This window comes from Schistosoma mansoni (assembly GCF_000237925.1).
Source record: "Schistosoma mansoni, WGS project CABG00000000 data, chromosome 1 unplaced supercontig 0076, strain Puerto Rico, whole genome shotgun sequence".
Taxonomy (NCBI): domain Eukaryota; kingdom Metazoa; phylum Platyhelminthes; class Trematoda; order Strigeidida; family Schistosomatidae; genus Schistosoma; species Schistosoma mansoni.
Window position 1 is genome coordinate 1,040,815 of NW_017385990.1, and position 12,668 is coordinate 1,053,482.

At 35.2% G+C, this 12,668-nt stretch overlaps 1 protein-coding gene and 1 non-coding gene across 3 annotated transcripts in view; both read right to left on the reverse strand.

The window, feature by feature from the left end:
* The window catches only part of Smp_169900.1 (serine/threonine kinase), a gene marked incomplete at both ends in the record, with an annotated part of 67,088 nt that overhangs the window by 11,955 nt on the left and 42,465 nt on the right, over nt 1-12,668 (reverse strand). The window contains 4 exons of one of the 2 annotated variants that reach the window (XM_018791782.1): nt 2,797-2,817; nt 8,335-8,532; nt 9,306-9,569; nt 12,473-12,526. In XM_018791782.1, the coding sequence (XP_018645101.1) occupies nt 2,797-2,817; nt 8,335-8,532; nt 9,306-9,569; nt 12,473-12,526 (537 nt within the window). The remainder of the gene's footprint in view (nt 1-2,796; nt 2,818-8,334; nt 8,533-9,305; nt 9,570-12,472; nt 12,527-12,668) is intronic. The other variant, XM_018791781.1, reaches the window with a different exon arrangement.
* Smp_tRNA_00728_Gln_TTG.1.1 lies at nt 7,611-7,677 on the reverse strand. The gene has a single exon. It is a non-coding gene (tRNA).

The window sequence follows — 12,668 nt, forward strand, 5'->3', positions numbered from 1 at the left end:
TCCAGTGTTTCCAGGTTTTCCATGGTGGTCTAGCTTCAATTGACTCACGCTTTCAACATTGATAAATACTAAATCTCCACAAAACCCCTTCTATAATTAAATAAAAGTATGTCGAATATCTTGGAAATAAAGAAACTTCTCTATTACGTAATGATGATTATTCTGATATTCTATAAGACTATGAACCGATCAACTAATAGGAACAAATAGAATTGAAATATTTATAGCTGAGATATTAATGAGGATAGAAAAATATAACAAGTACTTGTGCAATGAAAAAGAACCCAGGACACACACACAAATTACATAAGAAAGCATATACATATAGAGTGCATTAGTTCAAAAGTGCACATAAAAAAAAAACAGGAGAAAAAGGAGTTTCATTAGTATATGAATACACACAGATACAAAATATACGTGAATCTAGGATCATTTATAAAAGTACACATGTATATATTTAAAAAAACACAAAAAATTTATCGATTTCTCCCCTCCTTCTATCCTACAACTATAATGATCCTTAATGGAATTGTATTTCAGACAAAATAATTAGTTGTTGTTAACTGAATTATTTAGTTAATACTCTGATTAATCTTATGATATATGATGTCTGAAAGTTTAATACGTTAAAAGGTCATGAACAACTATGGTTAGTGGCTGGCAGTAGAATCCAGGACGCGCGTTTCGTCCTATTTAGGACTCGTCAGCCGCATGTACCTGAATCTCAGAGTTGATGTGAATTAAGGCTATATCGCGACAATACGCACATTATGCACATATGCTAATAAGAGACTGACCAGTTGCAATCCTAAGCATCAATGGGAAGATTCAACCAAACAATACTAAGTGAGGTCATTAACAACTGTTTACCTCTATTTTAACTGACGCAGTATATATTACAAACAACAGATTACAGAATGAGACTGTTAGCGGGAAATAAACCGGATTAAGGCATGTTATGTGCACGATCGTGACACCGCACGCTGATTGGTTAATTCTAAACCAATCAGCTCTGGCAGATTATTGGAGAAGCATCTGGAAGCTTCTTATGTATATACTATAAATATATGAACATTTTTCTAACCATTGATTGCTGTTCCCCTTTCCTTGTTATTTTGAATGCGATTTCGTTCCTGTTCAACGTGTTTTCATTTGGGGTCTCGTCGAATGTCATTGTATAAGAATACTAAGCAATAGGAGTAGATGGGTCGTTTATTAGCAGCAAAACAATTATAACAGAGACATTCATGTATTGTAAACTTTTATGAAATTACTAATGAGATTAGATAGTCACAAACTGTAATTAACGGTTATTTTAACTTTATAGTTTGTGAAACGATTATTGTGACCTACAGTATGATTAAATGAAGATCAAAATATTCTAAAGATTATCATTGAAACGAAGATATTAAAAAAATAGTTAGATTCAGTCGGTCAGTCATAACGTAGAACTTCGTACGTACGTACGTCAAATCGAGCTACCATACCATATTAACACAGAGATGTAGTTGTCAATTCAAATCCCACAGTGGTAGAAGTAGTAAGAGTATAAGCATTAATATGAAAGATTAGGGTTTGAAGATGTTATTCAAGGAAATGGTTAGATGAATGAGGGGTGATAAAAATTTTAGCTTCATGTAAATGAACTCAAATGAAGACGATGTACAATAGTGTTAAGATACTATTTATGTAAAATATGACCCTCATCTGAAAACTCTTATTACATAATAAACTAAGTGAATTATGTGAAGGTCAGTTGCTTTATTATTGAGAGATGAACATTTGAAGTAGCTTGACATGGATGTCAGGTGTTTACATTGTGATGACTCAAGCAAACTAAACTGAATGGATGGTACATGTTAGTTAATCAAACGAAAAGTGGGACCTAAAAGGAGTATACATCGGTTTAAGTTGTCGTAGCCCAAAAGCGCCGAGAGATGAAAGTTTTTGAACGAATCCTAAGGTAATAGGGGTAGTAACAGTATTAAAGGTAACAGAAAAAATCAAGCAACGAAGTTACGATTGGATGGAATACATATTGCCTGTAGATCCCCACCAAAGCAGTCGGACTGATATGATAGCGGTAACATTATAAGCTACAAACTCAAGATCCTAGGAAGAAATTATACAGCCGATTGTATGGAGGTGTGAGAGCAATAAAATATTTCTCTTATTCAGTAGTTACATCACTGATCCCTTCCCAGAAGATGATGAACAGGTTAGGAAACGCTGGCCCTAAAAATAAAATAACCCTATCGGACAGATTTTCGTCACCGACAGATGGCCTTAGACGTACGGAAGTATTACCCCTAAAATTGTACGCAAAAAGGGTGGGAGACCACAAATAGTTGTCTCTTGAGCTCTGCAGTGACGCTTTTATGTTGACAAGATCATTAATAATCTGATTTTTTCTTTATGTACTTCGAGGAAAAATATCTTACTACAGTTTGTGTAACCATAGATTGACAACTGTGCACACACCTGTAACATCTCACGTTAATAAGAGCAACATTTGGAAGAAAAATAGTGCAAAAAGACACGGGTAAACACACACATACACACATCAACACAGAAAACTATGACAATAGCTATTACGGAAAAGGAAATAACAGAAACAATAACATCAGTTTGTTTCTTCTTATGTGCCTTTCCATTCAACGACCTATTTACCTCAAACCTTGGGGTTAGGGGAGGCAAAATTTTACCCAGTAAAAATTAAGCAATAAAAACAAAAGCATAAAATAAAAAAGTATGTGAAGTAAGCGGAAAAAAAACAAAACAATTAGGTTGCACTACCTTCGTAACCATCCGAGGAAGCTGTTGGAAAAATACAATACAGGATGAAAAATTAATTGTATGCACACAAGTACTCTATATAAACATATTATATAGGTATAACCAAACGAATAAATAATACTCAATTGTGAATTTTGATGTAGGTTTGTTCTCTGAGCTGGATGGTATGGTCGTGGAGCTTTCATCGTCCTTCTGAACGACATCATTAGCACAAAATTCGGGTAGAATTGTCTGTCCAGTTTCGAACAGCATGCCAAAAAACAGATCTTACTAGTGTCATGATCACTTAAACTCAACTTTGAAATGATGACAGTCTCATTAACTCCTTGAAGGTTATTTGTTAATTATTACTTACCAAGTATAGGATGGTTAGTTTACTCAGATTTAATCAACCGAATATTTTCGAGGATATGTTTGTTTGAGAGAGAAAGATCAAGTAGCACTATTACAGCCGGGAATCTGGGATATATACACATATATATCACTTCAAGTTGCTATACTACATCAGCAAGACAAATCGTGGCGTATTAGAAGTAGAGCTAGTGCTAGTAGGAATAGAAAAGATAGGACGAAGAAAAACAAGAAAAGATATAAGGAGATTTCAGGATCCAAATTCCAAAAGAAAGACAAGGAGTGAGTGGATCTGCCCCAGGTTAATTATACCTATAGTCGAGAGTGACGACGAAAGTTTGTCGACAAATCTAGAAAACTATGAATAGGCAATCAACCTAATTTGAGTAATTTTGACTTGTAAAAATCATTCAAAGAATAACACATAAAAATGAAAGTATAGATTTTCAGGGGATATGGAAATTACTAAGATATATAACAGTGTTATATCGTGTGTGTGTGCTCAGTTGTTATATCGATTGAGTGAGTGCCCAGTTGATATATGTGAGTGATATGACCGCCTATCAGAGAGCAGTAAATCTATTGATCGCCCAATGATACACAAAAGCCGTATGAGCAGTCTTGAGTACTCGTCAGTCCTGCATTCTGCCTAACTCAACCAGTTCAGTCCAGAACACCGATAACAGCCTCTGTGGTATGAATCCTTGTATTTCAAACATACTGAGTTTATATACCAACCAAACTGACTACATCGTACCATAAAATAGAAAATAACATTTGTACAAGATTTAGCCAAATGTGGCTGTGAATAGGAGGAACAGTAATCAATAGACTGGAGATAACTCAAGAATAGTAAATTGTATAATAATAGTTCATAGGTCAAAATAAAGCTTAGGATAAGAGGATCATGAATATGAATAGTTTAGTTACTTAACAATTATACAATAGGAAATATACTTATTATATTGGCCTATAAATAGTCCTCAAAAGTTACCATTCACAATTCTCTTCGGGATACAACAAACAGCAAAAAGAAACTGAAAGTTTAAACCAATCCTTTCATGTACACAAACATCATATTATAGGTAGTGATCAGTCAGTCAGTCAGCTACAATATAGGACCAGGCATATATATATATATATGCATCGGTCCAAGTTGTCATATACCTCACTCGTTAGCACAACAAGATGAACAACATGAAACGGGTTATAGAATACATACTTATTATAATGATCCAACATGCAATGCTTTCTTTTTTTAGATTAATAGAATAATCATTGAATCAAAGTCATCTATATCATATGATTGGTAAATAGGTATAAATCAGTGTTCATTTTTATATTCAACATTAAACAATAATGTTGCATTTATAATGTCTGAATATGTTAATGAGAATGAAAAATCTTAACTTATTAAGTTCCAGGTACAAATATATGTAAATAGCTTATAAAGACATTTTGAGCGTAACAGGTTATGAAACTATGCGATTTGCCGAACTTGAAATAGATGGAACAAGTTTCGAACTATTAAACTACAGCTTTATGAACTAGTTGACACTTATCACCAAGACTACTATGAGACAACTAATGACTAGAGTGAAGTTCACTGAATATGAAAGCTACAGAATGTTAAAGTGTCTTAGGATTACAGTTACGTTTCGGCAAAAAAAAAATGCTAACTGGAATAAATAGAAGCCTTGAAAGTTCTATCAACCACTTCTAACTAGCTTACAACACTAAACAGAATCCACTAAAATACCAAGTCTAAATAACGGTTATATTGTAACTTGACTAACAAAATTCGATCAGTATAAGGAGAATGAATAAAGTAACAATGCATCCTACTCAACGATTAATTAATATGAATATTTCTTAGCCATTTGATAAAAACAATACTTTTCCACTTCACCAGATATATATGCGCCATACAAATCTCATTTCATTTGTGTGAGGGCTGTGATACTGCCCAGGTGCCCAAACTGAAGCAGGTGGTTTTCTTAGGGGGCCCCACACCCGGAGATTTTGACCTAAAGGTCTGATCCACAAGGTAGTGGAGCATCGTAAGGAGATGCAGTCACATGGTAGCCGGTGACCAATAATTGGTTCATACGTCATTTGTTCCATCAGGGTCCCGTTGCTCATGTATACCATTGGTTTGGAATGAGGGTTTTCCAACTCCCCTAGAGTGAACCCTCCGTGTACACCAATCCGGTTAAAGCGCTAGACATTTGCTTTTCATCCTCTCAATTTCGTAAACAATATAACTTCATCAATGTAAATGCATAAATTTTTCATAATGAAGTTTTCTATTTGAATCTTTCTTTTTTTTTCTACGGAAAGTTCATCTTTTATTAATCAATTCGTTATTCTTTTCATTTTGATAGTTCTATTTCATTAGTTTACTGATGTTTTCACTAAGATAATCAATACATAGAATAACTTATTTTCTTACAACAAAACTTTAACTAAAGAAAAAAAAACCCGGATTGATAAACACATATTATGTAATATCTGTAAATGAAATGAAATGAATGCATTTGATACGTTCAACATTCATATGACAACAAACAAGAAAAAAAGAATTTTCTTTTAACAATTCTAGTAACTATGCAAAGTTATATTCATGTGATGAAAGTAATTCACTATTGAATTTCGTATAAGAGATTGAAAGTTATGTTAAAGATATTGATTAACTCATCCTTTATATCAAAAGGTGTTATATAGGAATAAACAGAAAAAGAAAGAAATGAAAACGGTACTATCGGAGAACTAATTTGAATTTGGCCCCCAAATGCCCTGATACGGCCGAGAGTGAGGAAAGTCAGCACTCCCTCTTGAAATGCTCTCACATGGCCACGCGTATATAGCCTCTGCCAGGGAACTCCTACTCACTACCTTCTCGTGGCATTAATGTTGTTTACGAAATAAGCAACACGAAAAGCGAATGTCCGGCGCTTTTACCCGGGTTGGTGGACACGAAAAGTCCACATAGGGGAGTTGGAAAACCCTCATTCCAAACCAATGGTGTACATGGGCTACAGGATCCTGATGGAACAAATGGTGTATGAACCAATTATTTGTTACCGGCTACCATGTGACTGCATCTCCTCACGATGCTCCAATGCCTTGTGGATCAAACCTTTAGGTCAAAATCTCCGGTTGTGGGGCCCCCTAAGAAAACCACCTGCTTCGGTTTGGGCACCCTGGGCAGTATCACAGCCCTCACACAAATAAAGTGTGGCGCATATGTATCTGGTGCTTCCTTGTATCAATATTTATGTGTTTAAATAAACATTTTTAAATAAATAAATAAAGATGATAATTATATACATGCGAACGGTGTGCTCACATGATGTGTAGGCGAGAATGATAATGATTGGTTGTTTTGCTGAGTCAGACATGTGGATAGTGTGATAGGTGTTATGTGTGTTATATATCCCCCTATCCTGATTATTATGGATTGACTGTTCCTTGTTATTGGATTGTGTCGGATTTTAGTGTGGAAATATATTGACGTTCTTGTCAGGCTGATTGCATGCTCTTGACCTGAGTTGTGTTGAAGTTTTGTAGAATGGACACTGGGTGGGAAACCTAGTGTAGATATTCGTCTAAGGTAAATTGATGTCCCACATACGTGTAAAAAGTAAAAGGACTGTTCTAATAAGAAACCATAGAGTTATAACAAGTATCCTACCTTTATAACATCACAATACACTAGGTGTTGTATGAGAGCATATTTTTTAAACGATATGTTTTACTTTAAGAATGAGTGGTATATTTAGGTTTGCACAAACTTTTCTCGTTTAATTCCAAGTACAATTTACACATTCCAAATTATTAACATTGAAAAGAGAAGCGTAAAATGAAATGGTGGCCAAAAAAACAGTAGGATGAAACGGCCATCCAGTGCTTCCATAGTGGTCTAGCTTCAATTAACTCACGAATTCAACAATTAAATGACTATAATAGCCACAAAACTATTTTCGGATAAGAATATCATTGTTGACAAATACACACACACACACATAGAGACAGATAGAATATACTCTGACGACAGTTAGCGAGGATTTAGTAAATAATTATGAATGAAGGGGATGCATGCGAGAAAGGTTTCAAATGAGCTAGTTCGTCTTATCTTGGTTTTATCAACAAAACGTTGCTCTAATGAATAAAGAAGTCCTTCGTAACGTTTTTTTTCCAAGTCACATAACCATGCTACTATCTGACCGATTGTCATGATTTTGCTATTGATTCACGCTAGATTGATGACAAGGAAATTCCTATAATGGGAGTTGAAATGCCCTTGTAACCAGAGAGTGAGTAAATATACAAAGATAAAAGAAGACTAACAATAAGTAAGATAAGCAAAGATGGATAGTGGCTAGCAATGGAATCCAGTTTGACGCGCGTTTCGTCCTATTTGGGACTCGTCAGCTGGATATACCTGCATCTCAGAGTTGATGTTCACTCTGGGACTCGAACCCAGTTTCTTTCGCTTCAAACGCCATCGCGTTATCCACTCGGCCACTGAGTCCTGATAGCCACTTGCTTGTGCAATCGGGTGAAGTTGAAATTTACTTAGTATTGTTTGTTTGGATCTCCCCATTAATGTTTTGAGGACTGCAACCGGTCAGTCTCTAATTGGCATATGTGCATACTGTGCGTATTGCCTCGATATAGCCTAAATTCACAAGCATAGTAAGCAGAGATGGATAGTGGCTAGCAGTGGAATCCAGGACGCAGTATACAGTATGCATATATGCCAATTAGAGACTGACCAGTTGCAGTTCTCAAAACATCAATAGGAAGATCCAAACAAACAATACTAAGTGAATAAGTAAGATAATCATGTTGAAGCACTTGAAATGAGGATAATGTGTGGAGATGGTGGAAGTTCTAACTAACTAAGGTTGAGTCCTAATTATATCACCATAATCAGTGAAAAAATAATCACTATCAACAAGTTGACTAGAAACAATCATTATTTTTTGGTCTATGATATTAATTGTATGCCTGGACAGAAGTGGAGCGAGGTTCGAACCCGGGGCTTAGTGTTTTGTAAGTCAATCCTGATAACCATTGAGTCACCGCTCCACAGCATTATCATAATATCAAGAAACTTTGTTAAACGATGATTACTTGTAAGGGATATGAATTAATATGATAACAGAAGGAACGAGAACTTACGGATTCTCTTCTGAATATGGAACAGCTTGATTTAATTTAATTGTTTGTTGTTCGATAAATGTTTTTGTATTCTCTTTTTTATCATTACTATTCTGCTTACTAGGTGATGATGATGAAGATGACGCTGATGAAGATTTGTCAGCTGATTGTTTGATCGGCGAATTTTCACTACTACTAGTTGTTGGAGTAGTTAATGAGCTGAAAAAGTTCACGACAGTACCAATAATATTAATAATAGTAATAACGATAATAATATGAATGACAATAACTAAGATCAACATCAATACACACAAAGAGGATATGAATGAAATGCAAACTATACAAAAAATGGGAATAATTATATCGATGTAAGTAAAAAGCGAAACAGTCAGGGGATTAATTCAAAGAAATGATTCAAGGAATTCTAGTAAGCCGTGAACAATGAAATTCGACCAAATGTGAGTGATTGAAAGACAGGTTATCAGTATCACGAAATATCAAGACAAAACAGATATCAAGTGCTTCATAGTTTTCATGTTTTATTTGTAAGTAGTATGTTGCGGAAAGTGGAATCTAAGTTGCAACAGTCGTCAGACGGAATGAAAAGTTTCACTATAGAGAAAACACGACGTGGGGAGAATACTTGGAGACCAGACAAGAAAAAAGGTCAGATTGCAGAACACATCGAAATATGTAAATAGATGATTGAAAGCTATGTATATGTATTATGTAAATGCTTTGTAACTTCTTACAATAAATACAGATTCCTTCTGCATACTGCCTTATTTTACAGTCAAAATACATAAAGCAATTCAAATGAATTAACCAACAACGAACCATTTTACTATGATCACAGTCAGCTAAGTGAAGATTGACTACTCAAACTATTCTGCTGACATACATACACAAATTGACAATATGCATAAATACGTTTGTCGTTTGACAGAACGTCACCATCAGAGATATAATACGTATTAAAGCAAAAATCTTACTTTGGTATATTTGACATTGGTGGTGCTCTAGATAATGGACATTTTAGATTAGGTGATTGGGAATCTGAACCAGTTGGACGAACTTTATCTGACATACTAAAAGTATTCATACGTCGTACAGATAATTGATCACCACCACTAGAGGATTCCATCATTATATCTTTACTTTCATCGATTTTCTCTTGAGCAGAAGAATCATCCAGATTAGAGTCATTACCACGTTCACGTAGATCACATACACGAATACGTGGAAGCGGACGAGATCTTTGTGTGTATTTGAAAAGCAATTTAGAAAAAAACAAAAGAAAAAGATAAATAAATAAATAAATACACCGACAATAATGCTAACACTGTTAGAATCAACCAATCATTGCGTAAGACACAAAAATCCGCTTATATCTACGGTAATAGCAGTCAGAGATTAGTAACGTAGGATCTAGTATATGTGTGAATCTATTTAAGTTATTACACCACATAAACATAGAGTCAAATTATCAATACAGATATTAGAAATAGTAACACTATCAGTGGTAGTAGAAAAGATTGGTCATTAGCAACATAGTTTAAGATTTTAGACAAGGACCGAATGCATCAATGACGTTAGAACCGATCCTGAGCCTAGTTATCCAATGTATTTGACCATTTGGTATCTGAGTATTGATACTGATATACAATGTTCTTACACATGACCACGTACGCCATATATATATAAGGCTGCCGATGGTGTACATCGCATTTCATTATCGTTCAACGACGAAATAGTTGTCCAATGTCGCCTGGATTGAAATAGTTTTCAATATCGGTGGCGTAAATTATAAATGTTAATATTGTTCTTCAAACTCAGTTACGTCATAAACTGATATCTTATCAAACGGTTGCAATACAAACCTAAAACCAATCTTCATAAAAAACTTCGTTTAAAAAAGGAAAGAGTTAGTAAAGAGGGTTCCAACCAGAATGGTATGAAACAATAGTCATCATTATATATCATCAAGTCACTGGATTTTGTCTGTTTCTGTTTTTATTTTTATTTAAACACATACATATTGGTACAGAAGGGCATCAGATACACATGCGCCACACACAAACTAGGAATAAAAGGGAGTGAATAAGCGATATGGTAAATAATAATAATGATGCAAATTGTCTGACATATAATAAGCGCGTAAATAGGATTGTCAGTAAAAGTCATCATTTCATTTATTTGTGTGAGGGCTGTGATACTGACCAGGTGCCCAAACTGAAGCAGGTGGTTTTCTTTGGGGGCCACAACCCGAGCTTTTGACCTAAAGGTCTAATCCACAAGGCAGTGGAGCATCGTAAGGAGATGCATTCACATGGTAGCCGGTGACCAACGATTGGTTCATATGCCATTTGTTCCCTCAGGTTATTGGAGCCCATGTGCATCATTGGTTTGGAATCACGGTTTTCCAACTCCCCTAGGTGGACTTTCCGTGTCCTTCAACCCAGTTAAAGCGCCAGACATTCGCTTTTCGTCCTCTCAATTTCGTGAACAACACCCCTAGTGTGAGAAGGCATTGAGTAGGACTTCCCTGACAGAGGCTGTATAGGCGTGGCCATAAGAGAACATTTCGAGAGGGAGAGCGGACTCTCCCCACTCTCGGCCGTACCAGGTCATTTGGGGGCGTCTGTTTCTGTGACGAAGAAACTTATTAGACTAAAAAAAACTCAACATAAAGTGATCTTGCTGATGTCATTTTCATCGAAACTTGACACTAATCGGTAGCTAATGTAAACAACATTTGATAAACGATAACAAAGTGGAAAATGATACTTATAACAAACTAGTAAACAAACAAAGACAATCATTGTATACATATGTGTATGAACACACATTAAAGAATATGAAACTCTATTCACCAATTACAAAAAGGTTAACACGTATTTATACAGAAAAAAAGACTCATGTTGTATTTTGTTTTACATTGTCAATAGTATCTATGCACATCTATGAACACTTGTACTCGTAATTTCGCTAACTCACATAAATACTCACGTGTTTGTGTGTAACACAAGTGAATGCACACATAATTGTGTTGCTTAACCGTAAAAATAAACAACAATAACAAAATGTCCCTATTTCAGAAAAAAACAAATTAAGTAAAGCCAGTTGTAATCTACTAAATTTGGGCCCCTGAATGCCCCGGTACGGCCGAAGATGCAATGAGTCCACCCCCCCCAAATGCTCTCACATGGTCATGCACACACAGATACTACCACGGAAGTTTGAATCACTGCCTTTTAGTGGCATTAGTGTCACTCTAAATGGATTAAAACCAGAGGATCCATCTAGGGGAGATGGGAAACCCTGATTCTAAACCGATGGTACACATACGCTCCTAGATTCTGACCGAACAAATGGTATTAATTCACAAGCATTATAAGCAAAGATGGATCTTATGTTACGCAATTTGTTATTCTTTTACCAACTAGATATTGATTACTGGAAATTACATCCAAAATGAATTACAATAATGATTTAAGTAGGTATGATGATACAAACTTTGTTTTACTATCGGTCGACTACCTTAAATGTAACTCTGGAATCCCAAATATGGATGAGTGGGATTTTCTTTTCGAGATTTCTATATGTTTAAAGTTTATGGATTCATTGATTTATATTAATGAAAGTCATTTTAGAAAACCAAGGTACTGGTAGTAGATAACATAGAAGGTAGACTGAGTTAAGAGATATAAAAATTTCACCAAAAAGTGGTGAATGATCTTCATTTAAAGATGGTGACTAATAAGAACAACCACTATGAAAGTGTATTTATCACCTTATATCGCAACATTACTTTCATTTGCTTGGAATACTGGCCAGAATCAAGGCTGAAGATGACCTACTAGAGAGACCTTTTTTCTGAGCATTAAGACTAGAGTACCAATGATACACCAGCGAAACAACGTCAGGATATACCATTCCAGGATACCCGCCGATAAAATTAAGTCCAAAGTCCGACGTTAAGTCGAAATCAGGGTTTTTCATAGAGCTATTGCCTAAAATACTTGATAAATAAGTAGTCCGTACAACATACATTGAACAGTAGTATTCAAATCGTTATCATTGAGGAGGCATATTTAAATACAAACACATATGCACAAAATAGTACAAATCAGAAATCATTATAATAATAACAACTCACTTTTCATCTACACTCAATTTCTCTTGCCTATTAGATGTTGGACCAGCACTTGCACTGGAATTAAAAACACATTGAAACGGTTTTAATGAAACAATAAACGAATTAATCAGAGAGAGAGAGAGAGATAAATCATTGAAACAGTCCTACCAAACATTCAGTCATAGTCAACTCAGTCCGCTTAAGTTGACATATCACA